The sequence below is a fragment of the Aegilops tauschii genome, chromosome 5 (assembly GCF_002575655.3).
Source record: "Aegilops tauschii subsp. strangulata cultivar AL8/78 chromosome 5, Aet v6.0, whole genome shotgun sequence".
In the NCBI taxonomy this organism is placed as follows: domain Eukaryota; kingdom Viridiplantae; phylum Streptophyta; class Magnoliopsida; order Poales; family Poaceae; genus Aegilops; species Aegilops tauschii.
In genome coordinates this window covers 135,422,880-135,443,706 of record NC_053039.3, presented here as the reverse complement: position 1 = coordinate 135,443,706, position 20,827 = coordinate 135,422,880, and the positions used below count along the sequence as shown (strand labels likewise).

The window sequence follows — 20,827 nt, the reverse complement described above, 5'->3', positions numbered from 1 at the left end:
TGCTCCTGGCGGTGGGCGTGTACGTTGATGATCTCATCATCGCCGGTGCGCAGCCACGGGAGCTGAGCAACTTCAAGGAGGAGATGAAGAAGCTCTTCCAGATGAGCAACCTCGGGCGGCTCACCTACTACCTTGGCATAGAGGTACGTCTGGGCGCGGCATCACTCTGTGTCAGGCAGGCTATGCACAGAAGTTGCTCGAGAAGGCGTCCATGGCGGAGTGCAAGCCAAGTGCAGTGCCCATGGAAGCGAAGTTGAAGCTCGGCAAGGACAGTACGACACCGGCCACCGACGCCTCGTACTACCGCAGCCTGATTGGCAGCCTGCGGTACCTGGTGCAGACCAGGCCCGACATCACGTATTCAGACTCCTACCTCGGCCGTTTCATGGAGAAACCCACCGTCGAGCACCTGACGGCAGCCAAGCATTTGCTGAGGTACATCGCGGGCACTCTGACGCTCGGGTGTGTGTACCTTAGGGGGAGCGAAGACCCCTCGCTCATCGGCTACAGCGACTCCGACCTTGGCGGCGACGTCGGCGACCACAAGAGCACCACCGGCTCGCTCTTCTTCCTCGACAAGAGCCCCATCAGCTGGCAGTCCACCAAGCAGAAGGTGGTCTTGCTGTCATCATGTGAGGCAGAGTACGTCGTCGGCGCATCCACCACTTGTCAGGGATCTGGCTCTCTCGACTGCTGGCAGAAGCAACAGACACCGAGATCAAGCCACCTGAAATTCTGATTGACAACAAGTCTGCGATTCGGCTCAGCAAAAACCCGGTGTTCCATGACAGAAGCAAGCACATAGAGATCAGATACCACTTCCTCAGGGACAAGGTTGAAGCAGGGAAGGTGAAGGTCGATCATGTCAACACCGGCGAGCAGCTGGCTGACATCCTCACGAAATCACTTGGGCGTGTGCGCTTCCAGGAGCTGCGCGCCAAGATCGGCATCCTCGACACCAAGGGCGCGTGACAAGTTCAAGGGGGAGACTGTTGGGGTTGAACCCGTCTCGCGCCACCAGTTTTTTTCCAGCTTTCAGTTTTCTTCAGTTAGCTAGTTTATTAGGATTCTGTTTTCCCTCTTTCCCTAAAGATTAGGCCAGGGCCACCATACGTGCGCACCGTGGCGAGTAGCTAGGAGCAGCACGACTGACTCTCATGCATCGTGGACGTGGGATGGCACGTCTGGATCGATCGTGGGCTGATCGCGTGTATTGTGTTTGCTTTCGTTCTGAATAAAAGGCAAGAGGCCAAGGAAGAAAAGCTGCAGTCTTACGCAGCACAAAACTCTCTCTCGCTCGTTTGATCGCAACAAACTAGAGGTCCGAGATATACAAGGATGAAATTGTTGTTTTTGAGGAAATTAATGGTTTGAGAGATGGGTAGAGGTTTAATTATCCATACCACAGATTTTTAGACAAAGATGCCCTCCTACTTATATTAATTAAGATATATAGTACAAAGAAGAAAGGAAGAAATGTACATACCCAATGCAAGACCGTACGTGTCTGATATACTACTACTAGCAAACAGCAAGTGAATAATAAAGTGTATATGTACGTTCCTGTATCGCTCGCCTAATTAGCATGTCGAAATTCAGGTCAGAAGTTCTCCTTGTGGAAGACGAACTTGGTGGTGGTCCGGTGCGAGAAGTCCTGCGACAGCCGCCTGAGCTCCGGCGTGAGCTTCTGGTCGCCGCAGTAGAAGACCCCGACGCGCTGCCCCTGGTGGTCGCAGGCGACGCGCTTGAAGACGTCGCGCCAGCAGGGCCTGGCGAAGTGCGTGCGGACGCGCGTCCCGGACACCACGTCCACGCCGCTCTTGGCGTGGTGGAGCGCCTGCAGCATCACCACCATGGCCGACCGCGCGTCGCCTTCCTCGTACACGCTGGTGCAGTGGTTGTGCAGCTCCACCACGGACTCCTCGCCGGCGGCATCGCGCTCCGCCACCTCGTTCATCACGCCGCGGAACCACTCGAAGGAGCCCTCCTCCCGCGTGCACCAGTAGAAGTAGACCCGCTTCGTCATGAACCCCTCGTCGCCGTCCTGCCGGTGGACGTTGTTGAGCACGTCCTTGACGATGCTGATGAGCGGCGTGGCGCCGATGCCGAGGCCGATCAGGAGGAGCACGTCGTACTTGCGGTAGTCCTGCGCCGGCGCGCCGTAGGGCCCGTCGATCAGCAGCCTCGGGAACCTGCACCGCCAGCATCAAGGAAAAATCAGACAAGTTCAGAACCACCACCATGGACGTCGACGGTCCTTCCTGCTCGTACTCGTACTTACTTGGCGTTGGCGTTGTGCTCCACCATGGACGTGAAGTCGGCTCTCAGGAGGCCGCTCTGCCCTGCCGACGGTGGCCTGCATATCTGCGACAACAAACAACCATTGTTAACAGCGAATCCTTCCTGCAAGAGAAACGCGTCGGCTCGATTGCTCTGCCAGTGCTGTACTCACCTGGGAGAAAATGGCTCTGAATCTGCTCGTCCAGTCGCCCCGGCACCGGATGTGCATGCTGAGGTAGTCGTCGCCGGGAGCGGAGGTGATGGTGAATGGGTGCCTGCATTGCAATAGCAGCAGCAGCAGCTTGTCAGCTCAGGTGCACGGCTGCTACATTCGCAGCGACGCGGAGACGATGGAAGCCACGAGAGATCGAGGGCGCTCACCACTCGAACGGCGAGACCTCGCCGCAGTTGACGTAGATGTACTGGCCGCTCCTGTACCTGAAGCCGTGGGGCTTACTCATGTGGATGGCTATCACATTCCCAGGATACACCGCCACCTTCTCGATCCTCACGGTGGTGAGTCCGTGCGACCTCAGCGCCCGAAGAAGCCGCTCGCCGGCGTACAGCAACACGGGGACGGCAAGGTACATCCATGTCTGAAATTTCCAAAGAGTTACCACTAAACATAGTCCGTATCTGAAGAGACCGGAGCTTGGAGATCTCGATCGATCGCTCACCGTCTGCTTGTACCACGTCCGGTTGATGTAGAGGCAGACGCCGTGGACGACCAAGGCGACGTAGACGACGACGAAGAGGTGGTGGGAGTACCAGAACATGTTGAAGCCGCTGAGCCTCTTGAGCGGGTTCCCCGCGCCGAGCTTGCTCCGGCGGAACCGCGGGTGCGCCAGCGTGTAGGCGACGGCCATGAGCAGCACCATGATGACGCCGGTGACGCCCTCCACGCCCCGCACGAACCACCAGTAGTCCGGGACCCTCGCCTGCCCGAAGTAGCGCTTCATCGGCTCGTACGCCTCGTCGGTGGCGCGGAGCAGGCGCGGGAAGTCGCACGTGAGGTGGGTCACCCCGTGCAGCGCCACGCCGACGGCCACGCCCCCGGCCACCACCTTGTGGAAGTTGATGTTGTCGTTGAAGGGCACGGCGGCGCCGAGGCTGGTCCGGGAGCGGAGCCAGGTGATGGTGTTGCGGCACACGGGGAGGAGGATGAGGGCCATGTTGAACTTGGTGGTCTCGGCGCCGCCCTTGGCCACGCACACGCAGTAGCCCATCACGTCGAACGTCGGGTGGCGGCGGTACGCGTAGAACTTCCAGGCGAAGAGGCCGGCGTTGATGGACAGCCACAGCGCCATCACCCACACGCGCTTCCAGTTGTCCTCCAGGAAGTAGCGCGTCGCCGTGACGCCCCGCCGGAGCGGGTTCGCGTCCCGCGCCGGCACCAGCCTCTGGCTGATGAGCTGGCTGATGTTGGAGCTGTGCGCCACCAGGCTCGTCGGCGCCTGGGAAGGGGGCAGCAGCAGCAGGGACTCCAGTGTCGCAAGCTGTGGTGTTTAAAAAAAAATCAAGGCGAAAATGGAGTTGTCAGTACTCAGTATCACTGTCGGTGAACTTACGAACACTTTGACAATCAATTCCACAGAAAAGAGGCGAAGGGTGAGAGAGGATGGACCTCGATGTAGCCGAGCTGGTCGGGGTCGAGCTCCTCCATGATCAACGCAGTGTACTCGTCGACGCGCTCCAGGATTTTGGTGAGCTTGTTCGCGGAGGCCGTCAGAGTGAGGACCTGACAACCCAACAGAAATTCAGAAGCATTCAAATGATTTGTGCTGAACAAACAACACTCGTGATATTTTGCTCATTTCTCACCTCTTTGAGCTCCTCTTCGGTGATCCGACCGTCTGCATTCTTGTCAACCCTGCAACAAGTTCAGTACAATTGTCAATTTTTTACATCAAACTTAATTCGAATGTCAAATTTGGTCCATATTTCAGATTGCAGACAAAGTTGAACTTGGGGATTGGATTTGATTGGAGACGTACATGTCAAAGAAAGTCTGGAGCTTGGCATCAAAGCCTGGATCGGAGAGCTGCTCCCAGAACTCCCTCAGCTCATCCTTGGTCAGCACCTGAGCAACGATCCCCCTTCGCCTTGCAAGCGCGTCGTACATCTGCGCCGCGAACTCCTCCGACCCAACCATCCCTACAACACAAATTTGAGATCATCATTTCACCGAAAATTCAGACTTATAAACCTGACGCTTCAGAGAAATGGATGAGTGAGCGAGCTTACCAATGCACTGGCCGAAGCGTGATCTGAGGAGCAGGCCGTCGACGGCGAGGCGGTCGAACCGCTTCTCCACCTCAGGCCAGCTGCCCCGCGTGACCACGCTCTGGTTGAGGAAGTGGAGGCCCCTGAGCGCGCGCGCGGCGCCGGTCATGCTCCGGTCCAGCCGGCGCTGGCTCGCCGGCGCGTTGTCGCTGCCCCCACGCTTGGCCGACGCGATGCGCCTCAGCTCGGCCTTGAGCCTCGAGGACAGGCCGCCGCTCCGGGGCAGCAGCGCCGCGTCGGGCGTCTCGCCGGCGGCCCTGACGCCCTGGACGGCCACCGCGTCGTCGGCCCCGACGTCGAGCGTGACCTCCACGTACTCGTTCTCCTCCTTGAACCGCGTGCTCCGCCGGCTCCCGCTCTTGCCGTCCGCGCCCTTGTTCTCTTCCGGCGGTGGCCCGGCAATGGCATTGCCGTTCCTCTCCATGCCCGTCACCCGCGGTGGTGAAGCAAACTAGCGAGCAATGCGGCGTCGAGAAACAGGTCCACTGATTTGTCTGGAGAATGGAAGCGGAGGTCGATGGATGGCGAGTGTTTTGGCAGCCAGGAAAGCAAGAATGCGCGGGGCATATATAGAGAGAGATGCAAACAGTAGTGGAATTGGTTAAGCAGTACTAGTAGATTTGGTGAGGACACGGTTGTAGTACTAGCATTCTGAAGGTTTTTGTGTCTGTTTGCTAGTGTTTTTTAAGGTTTGCTGAGGGCAAGAGTCAAGAGCAGGGGGAGATTGATGGCATGATGGAAGGTGGTGGAATGGAATACAGTGGGCGCCCGCCCCTGTCTCTCAACTCAACTCTGATGGCTTTGCGCAGTCCGGCAATCCAGCCCCTGGTTAGGGAGGGGTGGCCTTCAAAACCAGTGAAGACATCCAATCGTCATTTAACAATGCCGTTCAGGATATGTGCATGTGAGGCTATGGCCTGTTCTCAGAATGTGGTCTTCCAGTCCGGTTCCCATGCATATAAATATTTGGAGCGCTTAGATTCTCGCTACATGTACTGTGTCTGAATGTTTGGAAACAGCCGTTCCCTCCCGTTCAAGAAACACTCTAAACGTGGTAGCTTTGCGCTGGCCATGGTGAAAGGTAAAGAAGAAGAAGAAAAAAACCGTGGTCAAAGTACGTAGAACACTATACTACAAGTCCAAGTGACAAGGGTTGTTGAGGGAGGGATCATCGATGCAAGCTTGGAACTTGGGCACAGCTGGATGTGCTTAAGCACCCACCCCCGTCTTACAGCACAGCACGTCATCCACGGGCCACGACGATAAGGAAACAACGGAAGGAACTAGGATAAAACCACTGGCGGCCGCCACCAAGGGAAGGAATTCCCGTTACGGACTTCTTCTTCTTCTTTTTATAATGCCTGGTCACCCTTTCACCGTTATTTTACACACATTCTCGGCCTCGCCTAAGCCCACACCGGGGTGTGAGATTTACTGTAGCAGGGAAGGGCGGGCAAGTACTATCACATAAGCTCCAAACTTTTGAAAGCCGCAAAGTTTGTAGAGAAAGATGGAACAAAAACTGATTATCTGCCTGCGCAGCAAATGCCAACTTCTATTCTTCAACTTTTATTTGATTTCAGTACATCTTAAAGAATGTAGTAGTAACATGGCAGCCTTGGCGCCTGTGCATGGTGGAGCATTGGAAGGGGCCTTAGCAGCTCTGCACCTAACACCACCTTACATGCTCTTTACATAACCGTCTAACGTAACTTTTTTTTTTTGCGGGGAACCGTCTAACGGAACTTGTGGGGTTCTACAAGAAACCGGTCACTCTGCTCTCTCTACGATGGGTTCAACAAAGATATAAGCAGAATAACAGGACAAAGATCGAAGTTCAATGTTACAGCTCAACATTATGAGGACCACACGCCGTTAATTTTGGTGTCTGTTATCTGTTATAACAAAATTGAAGTAGATGAACTGCACACTGATAATTAGGTTACCCGAGTCACATATGCATCTTTGTTAATTCAAAGGACAAAGTCATTTGGGCAACTTTTGCTATCACTTAGTTTGCTTGTTCACTACCGCAGCAACAACAAAACAAGGATTTGCTATGAATTAATCTAATTCAGTCTACATAATCTTTGTGCCAATTTGCAGTGTACTCGCAAAATTGTACAGCATCTATATCCCAAGAAGCAGCAAGGAAAAAAAACATCAGCTGTAGTAGAAAGAAGCGAGACAAATTAGCAAGTCTGTTAGGAGAAGCCCAATCGCGTCAAATACATATTTTGGTGCAAACAAACCCCACACCTGCAAAGTTGAAAGATAACTAGTGTCAAAACAAATCTGCGTAAACAACCACAAAGCAGCAATACAAAAAACCAGCGACTATTGTTTGCTGGAATTAAGTGCACATATTACCATCAAGTGACGCCTTTGAATCGTGACACATACGATTGTAACTGTCGTAGTGATAGCTGTAATTAGACCATACATCAAATGGACCTGAGTTTGGCACATAACATTAGATATCACGTGGATCGGCAAGCAAAGAAAGAGCCGATATCCAGATCAACAGAAGGAGTTCCACAATGCATAATAACACTATTTCAGTATATGGTCGACAATTAGGGAAATCTAAATTGGTGTTTGTTTGTAGTCTAACACGGCTGTGCCTAAACAGTACATACTCACTGTCCATATTATTTTCCTGAATATGAAACTTTTTTGTAAAAGAGAATGTTTAACTAATGAAATTGTGTTACTAAATTACTGCCAGAGAGCACGAACGAATTTCCCTCAGTACCTGTATTAGAATATTGATGGTGACATCCTTCACCTTGCTTTTCTTCGATGCAGTATTATAACAGTGGATGGCAACAAATGGAAGACTAAGAACTGGCAGGATGTGAGAAACACCAAAGGTATCAATAGAAAGAAGAAACCCTTGACGAATGATATGAAAATTGTCAAACCTGCAAAATTTAGAATTGTGACAAATATCATTACATAACATGCAAGTGATATGTTTTTTCTCAGATACAACAGTATTATTTGGAACATAATTATACTCACCCAATGAATGCAGCACCATAGCGGAGGCCATCAAAGGTACACCTGAAATGTATTCTGTATTAGCACAAATGCAGTTTTAGCAATCCCATCTAACAATGCAAATTAAATCACATTAACCATAAGCTCAAAACCCCATAACAGTAAGGACAAATGGACATGCATTATCTCGCAGACCAGTAAAAACATAGTACATAAAAAGGATAAAAACAGAAACATAAATCAGAGTAAAAGAAAGGTCAAAATGCATCAAACCCTCAAGGATCTCACCAGTGACCAGTCAGATAAAATAGACAAACTGCAAGAAGGCTCCATTGTGTTACTGATACAGGGTTAGCAACACAACTCCCTGTTATGTCAAGTTTCGAGTCTTTCTGATATTTCTGCTGTAACATTATTATGCACCAAGCTGCAAAATGGTTAATTAAAATTTTCAGATGCTATGCTTCCTAATGATGATATAAAAAGAAAAAAAAGGCTCAAGTTGTGCCTCAAGAGTACATGCCAAATTTTTAGAAGCGCTTGTCTTAAGAATTGAGTGACTTGCAAAGTACCTCCAGTGATGCAAATTAACGCTACAAAAGCACCTTGCCTTCCCAACAACATCAAGATAGTTGGGCTCCATGAACACAGCATGGCAGCTGATAAACTAGTTATCCTTTTGTTGAACTTCAAAGAATCAACTGGGGCAAACAATCGCCAAAGTACAGATATTACCAATGACAAACCTCCAATAGCATAAACAAAGCGAGGAGCCAAACTTCTTCCAATTTCTTGAACAGCTTTAGTATGAGACAGTAAAGTACTTTCAGAAGCCCAATAATTTGCTATAAATGCATAGCTCAAGATGGTTCCACAGATAATAAAGTACTTCAAGAACCTCTGATGGACCGCATAGGCGATGAGCTTTAATACAATGCAGGTCACCATGGCAAGAGATATGATGGGGAATATATCCATGGAGACATTGCAAAAACTGGAACCGAAAATGTCACAAATGATGCTCACTGGGTGGTCCTTTGTAGCAGTTGGCCCAGCAATTTGTTTTGACATCCCAAGCTCAATTCCAAATCGTGCAAAAATATTTAGAAGAAGGAAAATAAACTCCTGTCAATTAAAAAAGTAAGGTGGGATCAGAAGATAATTATATAACCAACATTAAAACAAAAATTCTAGTGAACAAAGGAAAGTTTGAACAGCATTGATATAATAGGAATATTAACTTCTATGGTGAAGTTCCCGTTTGTGGCCGAGCTCCACACACCGGCAATGCAACTCGTGGCCAAAAGAAAGTTTGTAACTCTACCTTCTGCCACTGCATGACAAGAAAACAACTTCGTGAATCAGTAGTCACCATAGCAAATTCAAAATGTACAGCAAGATTGGTATATCTGATGAACTCACATATATAACTGTTGGATAGTAAACTCGCTGCTCGAATCGTGACCAATGTAAAAGCAAAGGATAATTTGGGGATGATCCTTGAACTAGGACATTCCTGATCTGATGGTTGACATACAGCATTCAGCCTCACAAGTATGTATGCCTGAGTGATAACTGACAGTATCATAAGTAAAAGACCAGTGCCCATCAACCATAAATCAAACTCCGTCCAAGCAGAGCGAGCAAGCTTTGCAAAGCTTTCCAAGAAACTAGAGTATGCATCGATTTGCAACTGCAGAGCAGAACTTGCGCTCTCCTTAAATTCTTCTCCCTTAGCTGTTTCCGATGGGCATGTAGGCTTCAAAACCTCTGACCAGTTCGCCTGAGCTTTTGAATACAGCTCCTCAACATGGTGCAGGTATTCAGCTGAAAATCCAATGATAGAACTACCAGAATATTGATCAATGTATCTCTTTACCTACAAGGGACAGATGAAGATCAAAGAAGTACTACTAAATCAGAATATCTGCAAATGCAGTTCATACTACCTGCCAACTATTTACACAAAGGACTTCAGCATATCTCATTTTCCACGCTACTAGGTCATCCTGTGGCGTGCATGCATTGATACCCGTCCTTTGATTATCCCATGTCCCAGCACTCAAAGCATACAATTCTGGGTTTACACGTCCAATGCTAGAAATGGAAAAACAGGCACATCTCAACAAAAAGCAGTAACACACAACTGAAGCCATCAAATAAGCACCATGTTAAGTTTACGTACCTTCCAAAAGGAAAAGGTATACCGAGTAGTGCTGATACAGTTACTGCAAAATCAAGCTGAAATCAAGAAAAACTTAGCAATATTGATAAAATAGAGCATCCATATGGGAGAGCGCAATCAGAATTTACCTGCTGCATAGTGCTGACGCACACTTCTTTCCCATGCTAGAACAGTAAACCATCAGCAGAAAGGGAAATCAATCAACGTTCATATTCATATTGCTAAATGCACAGATAGAAGCCGACTATTACGAAATAAATTGCAATTGATAACTAAAAAAATAAGGCAAGGAACTAAATAACTCTACACTGCTTCTATCAAACTTGTATTCCATCAATTGTACAAGCCTACGAGAAAGGTAATTCTATACAGAAATGCTAACTACCCCACCATGCTAAAGGCTATGAGCATGCTTTGTATGATACTACTTCATACCCATGCATAACCCAGTTAGTTAAGGACTGTCTACATACCTAATTTCTCACGGAATGTCAGATGTCAGACCCATAACGAAACAGTAAAGAACTAAATATGTCAGTAGAAGTATCCCTCTAAGTGTGACTTTCATATTCTATATAAATTATAATTCAGGTGACAATATGGCCAAGGAGTGATGGCTGTGTGCATCCGAATGGTTTATCCCCTTTTCAAAAGAAAAAAATGACCAAGGAGTATGTGCTATGATTATTTGGGTCCTAGTCCTGATAAAAATTAGCAAGAGAATGATTACATGCAAACAAGAAAACCAAGATGTTAGCATGAATGACAAGATCAGTCAATTTATCATTACAAATGAAATGTACCAGATCAAAATTGCATGAATTTTCACCAAGAACAGATAAGACAGCATCGGGTGGTGTCTTTGGACTCCATGCAAACAGAGATGTTTCAACCTACAATGAAACTGCATTAGTTCAGATAGTTTTGTGCTTAGCAACGAAAAAACAAGACATGTCACCTCTTCAGCAGTTCCTCCTCCATGGTCACCATTTAGGGTTTGGCCATGATCACCCATTACAAGGAGTAAAGTATTTTCATGGGGACCACCAGGTGTTGATAGGCTTTTCAATGTGTCAATTACATCCTACAGGAGCAAAATTGAGGCTAATTTAACGATCAGAATTTAGGATCACATAAGATAATGTCTCCTGCAAACAATTAGCACACAAAAAAAACCAGATCATGTACTATGAATGGGGCACCTGACCTCTAGGATTTGATTGTATTGCTCCAACTTCTGGATCATTGGGGTAGAGTCAACACCGAATATATGCCCTGCATGGTCCTAAAGAAAGTTGATCTCATATGCTTCTAGTTCCACAAAGGAAAGGATCAAATGTGTAAGCCAGCTCCAAAGTGAACACAAACAACTTACCACACCAAGGAAATGTGCAATAAGAACGTCCCAGTCATTTTCGTGCAGTGAAGGAAGCAAGTGATCAATAACACCATTGTCTACCTGATACATAATTTGATGGGTAATTCTATGGAAATTAAATGGAAAGCGAAAAATAGCTCATCGCGCAGAAAGGATAAAATGGTACTGAACAGATGGCATACCGTGTCGAGATCTTTAACATTAAAAGAAGGGTATGGAAATGACTTGTTGAAGTGCTCTGGGTATAACTGTATCCATGTATCATCTCCCATCATGACTACCCTCTTTCCACTTTTGACCAGCTGATTGAGCGCAAAGAAACAAAAGCATGATTAACTATCCGCCATGAGCTACGTATTTTACTAAAGTTAAATGTGAAGTGCAAAGAACCTGATGCATTATATTGTCTTCCACTATTGCTGGAGCTCCAAAGCTATTGCCGACATCAATAAAGGTAGGGAGACCACCCGTCGTGAGAGCCTGAATATAGTTGCAGCAAGAATATACACTAAGTTATGACCCTTTGATATTGCATTGAGGTGTACTCGAGATAACAGTTTTTTGGCATAACATCAGTGCTGAATGTATGCCATGAGATCAATATACAGTTATACACACAACAGTACTCATCACCTTAAGACGTTGAAGGCTGGTGGTCGGTGGGTCAGCCAGAGCTTTGAAGATCCTAGCAGAGTTCTTCTCATCAGCAGCCAGCTTCTGCAGGACCTGCAGCTTGTCCATCCATGGCTGCTTCTCTGCAGCAAAATGGTCAGGGTTAACTCGGTAGCAGCTCGCAATGTCCTACAGTAGTTTTCTCATTGCGCAGAATTACACAAATGCAAACCCACCTTCAAAGAATGTACTCGGTGCCACGAAATCGAACCTGTAAGATAGCAGAGATTGCTCAGAATCAGACATGGGAACTGAAGCGAGGACAGAATAGGCAAGGCGGTGCTACCTGAGGGCGTCGAGGACGACGATGACGAGGCGGTCTACGGCTGGCTGGGGCCAGGAGGAGCACCCGGGGGAGACGCCGGTGCGGTCGTCCCGGTGGCTGTGGAGGTCGAGCTCGGTGCGGGTGAGGAGGAAGCCGCGCGTGAAGAGGTAGATGGCCAGCGAGTGGAGGGCGAGGATGGCGACGAAGAGCAGCGGCCACGAGCGGCCCCAGGAGGACCCGCGATGGCGGCTCGCCGGCGCCGCCATGGACTCCGGCAGGCGTCGTGCTCGTCGGGTCGGATCTGAAGCTGTGAGTAACCGGTGTGCTTGGATTTGCGTGGGCGAGATTATGTGCGCGCCCTTTATTTCGCGATGGACGGTGCAGATGGGAACACGTCAAGAAAACTAGTACTAATACTGATTAGGACCTGTGCAGCACGACAGAGGAGCAGCACGTCGGTGTGGCCGAATCTCCGGCGGCCGCGGCGGAGCTTGCTCTCCAGCTCGATGCGTGCTGGACGGGGAGGCAGGGAGCGGCGGGGGTTGCTCGCCCGGAGGTGTGGTGCCTCGATGTGTGCTTGACGGCGGCCGGGTTTGATACGTGAGGTCGGCGAGCGGAAGCAGGCATAGACGTTGCCAGCGGTGGCAGATGGAGGAGCGGCCAGCGGTGGGAGGCGGTGGAGCCGTGCGAGTTGTGCCCGGCGGTGGAAGGGGTCCGGTGATCGAACCGGTAAGGCTTTCGATTCAGTTTTCACCGGTCGGACTGCTGGTTCCGCTGTTCCTGTTTGATGTCAAGTTTTTTAAGTCATAAAATAATTATATTTATAATAAATACTCTTACCCATTATATTAGTACTTGTCACTCAAGCGGATGTATCTAACACTGATATACATTTATATATATATATATATATATATATATATATATATATATATTCATTTGAGCGATAAGTAACATAAATCTAAGGGAGCAATGAAATCAATGCATAAAAAAAGTGCAAAATCGTGGGTAATTAGCATCTCAATGAATAACATGATAATATATGGTACACAAATACTCCCTTTGTCTGGAATTACTTGTCACAAAAATAAATATATCTAAAACTAAAATACATCTAGGTATATCAATTTCTTCAACAATTTTTTTTTCAAATGGAGTGAGTAGAAAATAATACTACAAGGTTATACGTCTTTTTTTTTTGCATGGTACAAGGTTAAAAGTCTTAGAGGATTTACAACCGGAGCCCCATATTCGTCCCAAGCATCTAGGCGTCTTGTCTAGTAAATGTCTGGACATACAAATTGCTACCCAACCGGACCTAACAAATTCGGCCCAAACAGTTGGGCTGCCTGGCACTTCAGTATTTTTTGACTGGCCTCTTTCAGCGACTTCAAGCACGTCTGACCCCTGGCCGAAACTAATTGCAAATCTGGCCCCCAGGATCGGCGCCAAAGAACAAGGCGCCGAATATGCACATCTCGGCTCCAACCTGTATAGCGTCGAACTAGTGGGCCCAAGAACATCGCCGTAACACCGAGTGGACGGGGGGACCGGCGACGTGGCATATTCGGCGCCATACTTACTGGCGCCGAGCTATGGATAGGTTTTAACCTCGTCGATTCACCGTGGGGAAATTCCCCATATCCTTTTCATCGAACCTAGTCGAGCCGCCGCCGTCGACCCCGACCAGTCACCTCCCCCTAGCCCCGGCCAGTCGCCGTCGTCCCCCCCCCCCTCCAGCCCCGGACCATGCGCCGGCGCAAACCGACCGGGCCCTCCGCGACGAACCTCGCCGCTTGAGGTCCGGCCCGTCCGCCTCATCCGCTCTCCGCCCCAGACCCTCCTGGCCTTCTCCTCCGCAACAACGGGGGCTGACTTCTTGTCCACCCACCGTAATGTTGGGGAACGTAGCAGAAATTCAAAATTTTCTACGCATCACCAAGATCAATCTATGGAGTAATCTAGCAACGAGGGGAAGGGGAGTGCATCTTCATACCATTGTAGATCGCGATGCGGAAGCGTTGCAAGAACGCGGATGAGGGAGTCGTACTCGTAGCGATTCAGATCGCGGTTGATTCCGATCTAAGCACCGAAGAACGGTGCCTCCGCGTTCAACACACGTGCAGCCCGGTGACGTCTCCCACGCCTTGATCCAACAAGGAGAGAGGGAGAGGTTGGGGAAGACTCCATCCAGCAGCAGCACGACGGCGTGGTGGTGGTGGAGGAGCGTGGCAATCCCGCAGGGCTTCGCCAAGCACCGCGGGAGAGGAGGAGGAGGAGGTAGGGTTGCGCCAGGGAGAGGAAAACTCATGTGTTTGCAGCCCCCAATACCTCAACTATATATAGGGGAGAGGGAGGGGGCTGCGCCCCCTCTAGGGTTTCCACCCCAAGGGGTGCGGCAGCCCCAAAACCCATCTAGGGTGGCGGCCAAGTGGGGGGGAGAGGGAGGCGCACCAGGCATGGGCCTTTAGGGCCCATCTGCCCTAGGGTTTGCCCCCTCTTCTCTCCAGGCGCATGGGCCTTGGTGGGGAGGCGACCCAGCCCACCTAGGGGCTGGTCCCTTCTCACACTTGGCCCATGTATGCCTCCGGGGCCCCGTGGCCCCTCCCGGTGGACCCCCGGACCCCTCCGGTGGTCCCGGTACACTACCGGTGATGCCCGGAACACTTCCGGTGGCCAAAACCATACTTCCTATATATAAATCTTTACCTCCGGACCATTCCGGAACTCCTCGCGACGTCCGGGATCTCATCCGGGACTCCGAACAACATTCGGTAACCACGTACATACTTTCCCTATAACCCTAGCGTCATCGAACCTTAAGTGTGTAGACCCTACGGGTTCGGGAACCATGCAGACATGACCGAGACGTTCTCCGGTCAATAACCAACAGCGGGATCTGGATACCCATGTTGGCTCCCACATGTTCCACGATGATCTCATCGGATGAACCACGATGTCGGGGATTCAATCAATCCCGTATTCAATCCCCTTTGTCTATCGGTATGTTACTTGCCCGAGATTCGATCGTCAGTATCCCTATACCTTGTTCAATCTCGTTACCGGCAAGTCTCTTTACTCGTTCCGTAACTCACATCATTCCGTGATCAACTCCTTGGTCACACTGTGCACATTATGATGATGTCCTACCGAGTGGGCCCAGAGATACCTCTCCGTTTACACGGAGTGACAAATCCCAGTCTCGATTCGTGCCAACCCAACAGATACTTTCGGAGATACCTGTAGTGCACCTTTATAGTCACCCAGTTACGTTGTGACGTTTGGTACACCCAAAGCATTCCTACGGTATCCGGGAGTTGCACAATCTCATGGTCTAAGGAAATGATACTTGACATTAGAAAAGCTCTGAGCAAACGAACTACACGATCTTGTGCTAGGCTTAGGATTGGGTCTTGTCCATCACATCATTCTCCTAATGATGTGATCCCGTTATCAACGACATCCAATGTCCATGGTCAGGAAACCGTAACCATCTATTGATCAACGAGCTAGTCAACTAGACGCTTACTAGGGACATGGTGTTGTCTATGTATCCACACATGTATCTGAGTTTCCTATCAATACAATTCTAGCATGGATAATAAACGATTATCATGAACAAGGAAATATAATAATAACCTATTTATTATTGCCTCTAGGGCATATTTCCAACAGTCTCCCACTTGCACTAGAGTCAATAATCTAGTTCACATCACCATGTGATTAACACTGACAGGTCACATCACCATGTGACCAACATCCAAGAGTTTACTAGAGTCAACAATCTAGTTCACATCACTATGTGATTAACACTCAATGAGTTCTGGTTTGATCATGTTATGCTTGTGAGAGAGGTTATTAGTCAACGGGTCTGAACCTTTCAGATCCGTGTGTGCTTTACGAATATCTATGTCATCTTGTGGATGCTACCGCGCGCTATTTGGAGCCATTTCAAATAATTGCTCTACTATACGAATCCGGTTTACTACTCAGAGTCATCCGGATTAGTGTCAAAGTTCGCATCGACGTAACCCTTTGCGACGAACTCCTTTTCACCTCCATAATCGAGAAAATTCCTTAGTCCACTAGATACTAAGGATAAGTTCGACCGCTGTCATGTGATCCATTCCCGGATCACTATTGTACCCCTTGACCAACTCATGGCAAGGCACACTTCATGTGCGGTACACAGCATAGCATACTGTAGAGCCTACGTCTAAAGCATAGGGGACGACCTTCGTCCTTTCTCTCTCTTCTGCCGTGGTCAGGTCTTGAGTCTTACTCAATACTCACACCTTGTAACACAGCCAAGAACTCCTTCTTTGCTGATCTATTTTGAACTCTTTCAAAATCATGTCAAGGTGTGCGTTCTTTGAAAGTATCATCGGGCGTCTTGATCTATCTCTATGGATCTTGATGCCCGATATGTAAGCAGCTTTATCCAGGTCTTCCATTGAAAAACTCCTTTCAAACAACCCTTTATGCTTTCCAGAAATTTTACATCATTTCGGATCAACAATATGTCATTCACATATACTTATCAGAAATGTTGTAGTGCTCCCACTCACTTTATTGTAAATACAAGTTTCTAACAAACTTTGTATAAACCCAAAAACTTTGATCACTCCATCAAAGTGTATATTCTGACTCCGAGATGCTTGCTCTAATCCATGGAAGGATCGCTGGAGCTAGCATACCTTTTAGCATCCTTGGGATCGACAAAACCTTTTTGATTGTATCACATACAACCTTTCCTTACGAAAACTGGTAAGGAAACTTGTTTTGACATCCATCTGCCAGATTTCATAAATGCAGCTAATGCTAACATGATTCCGACGGACTTAAGCATCGCTACGGATGAGAAAATCTCATCGTAGTCAACTCCTTGAACTTGTGAAAATACTCTTTGCCACAAGTCGAGCTTCATAGACGGTAACCTTACCGTCCACGTTCGTCTTCTTCTTGAAGATCCATTTATCTCGGATTTCATGGCTTCTAACCATTTGTCGGAATATGGGCCCACCATCGCTTCTCCATAGCTCGTAGGTTCATTGTTGTCTAGCAACATGACTTCCAAGACAGGATCACGTACTACTCTGAAGTATTACGCATCCTCGTCGTCCTACGAGGTTTGGTAGTGACTTGATCCGAAGTTTCATGATCACCATCATAAGCTTCCACTTCAATTGGTGTAGGTGCCATAGGAACAAATTCCTGTGCCCTCCTACACACTAGTTGAAGTGACGGTTCAATAACCTTATCAAGTCTCCACCATCCTCCCACTCAATTCTTTCGAGAGAAACTTTTCCTCGAGAAAGGACCTGTCTCTAGAGGCAATTACTTTTGCTTCCAGATCTGAAATAGGAGGTATGCCCAACTGTTTTGGGTATTCTATGAAGATGCATTTATCCGCTTTGGGTTCGAGCTTATCAGCCTGAAACTTTTTCACATAAGCATCGCAGCCCCAAACTTTTAAGAAACGACAACTTAGGTTTCTCTAAACGGTGTCGTCTCAACGGAATTGCGTGGTGCCCTATTTAAAGTGAATGCGGTTGTCTCTAATGCCTAACCCATAAACGATAGTGGTAATTCGATAAGAAACATCATGGTATGCACCATATCCAATAGGGTGCAGCTATGATGTCCGGACACACCATCACACTATGGTGTTCCAGGCGGTATTAATTGTGAAACACGTTCCACAATGTCTCAATTGTGTGCCAAACTCGTAACTCAGATACTCATCTCTATGATCATATCACAGACATTTTATCCTCTTGTCACGACGATCTTCAACTTCACTCTGAAATTACTTGAACCTTTCAATAATTCAGACTTGTGTTTCATCAAGTAAATACACTCAGCATCTACTCAAATCATCTGTGAAGTAAGAACATAACGATATCCACTGCATGCCTCAGCACTCATTGGACTGCATACATCAAAATGTATTACTTCCAATAAGTTGCTCTCTTGTTCCATCTTACTGAAAACGAGGCCTTTCAGTCATCTTGCCCACGTGGTATGATTTGCATGTCTCAAGTGATTCAAAATCAAGTGAGTCCAAACGATCCATCTGCATGGATTTTCTTCATGCATATATACCAATAGGCATGGTTCGCATGTCTCAATCTTTTCAAAAACGAGTGAGTCCAAAGATCCATCTACATGGAGCTTTCTTCATGTGTTTTATACCAATATGACTCAAGTGGCAGTGCCACAAGTATGTGGTACTATCATTACTATCTTATATCTTTTGGCATGAACATGTGTATCACTACGATCGAGATTCATTTTAGGTGCAAGACTATTGAAGGTATTATTCAAATAAACAGAGTAACCATTATTCTCCTTAAATGAATAACCGTATTGCGATAAACATAATCCAATCATGCTCAACGCAAACACCAAATCTCGATGGTAGAGGGAGCATGCGATGCTTGATCACATCAACCTTGGAAACACTTCCAACACATATCGTCATCTCACCTTTAGCTAGTCTCCGTTTATTCCGCAGCTTTTATTTCGAGTTACTAACACTTAGCAACCGAACCGGTATCTAATACCCTGGTGCTGCTAGGAGAACTAGTAAAGTACACATTCATATAATGTATATCCAATATACTTCTGTCGACCTTGCCTGCCTTCTCATCTACCAAATATCTAGGGTAGTACTGCTTCAGTGACCGTTCCTCTCATTACAGAAGCACTTAGTCTCGGGTATGGGTTCAACCTTGGGATTCTTCACTAGAGCAGCAAACGACTTGCTGTTTCATGAAGTATCCCTTTTGCCCTTGCCCTTCTTAAACTAGTGGTTTTACTAACCATCAACAATTGATGCTCCTTCTTGATTTCTACTCTCGCGGTGTCAAACATCGCGAATAGCTCAAGGATCATCATAACTATCCCTGATATGTTATAGTTCATCACGAAGCTCTACTAGCTTGGTGGCAGTGACTATGGAGAACTATCACTATCTCATCTGGGAGATTAACTCCCACTCGATTCAAGCGATTGTGGTACTCAGACAATCTGAGCACATGCTCAACGATTGAGCTTTTCTCCCTTAGTTTGCAGGCTTAAGAAACTTGTCAAAGGTCTCATACCTCTTAACGTGGGCACTAGTATGAAATCCCAATTTCAGTCTTCGGAACATCTCATATGTTCTGCGACGTTTCAAAAACGTCTCTCGTGCCACAATTCTAAACCGTTAGCATTACTCACTGAACTATCACGTAGTCATCAAAACGTGTATGTCAGATGTTTCGCAACATCTACAGACGACGCTGAGGTTCAGCACACCGAGCGGTGCATTAAGGACATAAGCCTTCTGTGCAGCAATAAGGACAATCCTCAGTTTACGGACCCAGTCCGCATAATTGCTTCTACCAACTTTCAACTAAAATTTTCTCTAGGAACGTATCTTAAACAGTAGAACTAAAGCGCAATGACATAATTTGTAAAGACCTTTTGACTATGTTCATGATAATGAAGTTCATCTGATTATTGAAATCCCACTCAGATAGACATCCCTCTAGTCATCTAAGTGATACATGATCCGAGTCAAACTAGGCCGTGTCCGATCATCACGTGAGACGGACTAGTCATCATCGGTGAACATCTCCATGTTGATCGTATCTACTATACGACTCATGTTCGATCTTTCGATCTCTTGTGTTCCGAGGCCATGTCTGTACATGCTAGGCTCGTCAAGTCAACCTAAGTGTTTCGCATGTGTTCCGAGGCCATGTCTGTACATGCTAGGCTCGTCAACACCCGTTGTATTCGAACGTTAGAATCTATCACACCCGATCATCACGTGGTGCTTCGAAACAACGAACCTTCTCAACGGTGCACAGTTAGGGGGAACACATCTCTTGAAATTTTAGTGAGGGATCATCTTACTTACTACCGTCGTTCTAAGCAAATAAGATGCAAAACATGATAAACATCACATGCAATCAAATAGTGACATGATATGGCCAATATCATTTTGCTCCTTTGATCTCCATCTTCGGGGCACCATGATCATCTTTGTCACCGGCATGACACCATGATCTCCATCATCATGATCTCCATCATTGTGTCTTCATGAAGTTGTCATGCCAACGATTACTTCTACTTCTATGGCTAACGCGCTTAGCAATAAAGTAAAGTAATTTACATGGCGTTATTCAATGACACGCAGGTCATACAAAAAATAAAGACAACTCCTATGGCTCCTGCCGGTTGTCATACTCATCGACATGCAAGTCGTGATTCCTATTACAAGAATATGATCAATCTCATACATCACATATATCATTCATCACATCTTCTGGCCATATCACATCACATAGCACATGCTGCAAAAACAAGTTAGACGTCCTCTAATTGTTGTTGCAAGTTTTTACGTGGCTTGTATAGGTTTCTAGCAAGAACGTTTCTTACCTACGTAAAACCACAACGTGATATGCCAATTTCTATTTACCCTTCATAAGGACCCTTTTCATCGAATCCGTTCCGACTAAAGTGGGAGAGACAGACACCCGCTAGCCACCTTATGCAACTAGTGCATGTCAGTCGGTGGAACCTGTCTCACGTAAGCGTACGTGTAAGGTCGGTCCGGGCCGCTTCATCCCACAATGCCGCCGAACCAAGATAAGACTAGTAGCGGCAAGAAGAATTGGCAACATCTACGCCCACAACTGCTTTGTGTTCTACTCGTGCATAGAAACTACGCATAGACCTAGCTCATGATGCCACTGTTGGGGAACGTAGC

At 47.5% G+C, this 20,827-nt stretch overlaps 2 protein-coding genes across 2 annotated transcripts; both read right to left on the bottom strand.

Annotated features, from left to right (window-relative positions):
- Positions 1-1,409: 1,409 nt before the first annotated feature.
- On the bottom strand, positions 1,410-5,750 carry LOC109757622 (respiratory burst oxidase homolog protein B). The gene is made up of 9 exons (XM_020316445.4): positions 4,525-5,750; positions 4,275-4,434; positions 4,102-4,150; positions 3,905-4,018; positions 2,958-3,776; positions 2,662-2,876; positions 2,453-2,555; positions 2,282-2,364; positions 1,410-2,192 (listed from the first exon to the last, which is right to left on the bottom strand). Exons 1-9 carry the CDS (start codon positions 4,985-4,987, stop codon positions 1,601-1,603), a joined length of 2,598 nt encoding a protein of 865 aa, XP_020172034.1. The 5' UTR covers positions 4,988-5,750; the 3' UTR covers positions 1,410-1,600.
- A 750-nt stretch (positions 5,751-6,500) lies between these two features.
- On the bottom strand, positions 6,501-12,858 carry LOC109757621 (uncharacterized). Its single transcript, XM_020316444.4, has 20 exons — positions 12,088-12,858; positions 11,978-12,012; positions 11,763-11,884; positions 11,520-11,609; positions 11,312-11,431; positions 11,127-11,210; positions 10,959-11,036; positions 10,710-10,835; positions 10,555-10,644; positions 9,880-9,915; positions 9,752-9,807; positions 9,516-9,663; positions 8,989-9,445; positions 8,808-8,899; positions 8,139-8,691; positions 7,855-7,993; positions 7,588-7,629; positions 7,319-7,487; positions 6,934-7,017; positions 6,501-6,822 (listed from the first exon to the last, which is right to left on the bottom strand). The coding sequence occupies exons 1-20, from the start codon at positions 12,330-12,332 to the stop codon at positions 6,727-6,729; spliced, it is 2,862 nt and encodes a 953-aa protein (XP_020172033.1). The 5' UTR covers positions 12,333-12,858; the 3' UTR covers positions 6,501-6,726.
- Positions 12,859-20,827: the final 7,969 nt, after the last annotated feature.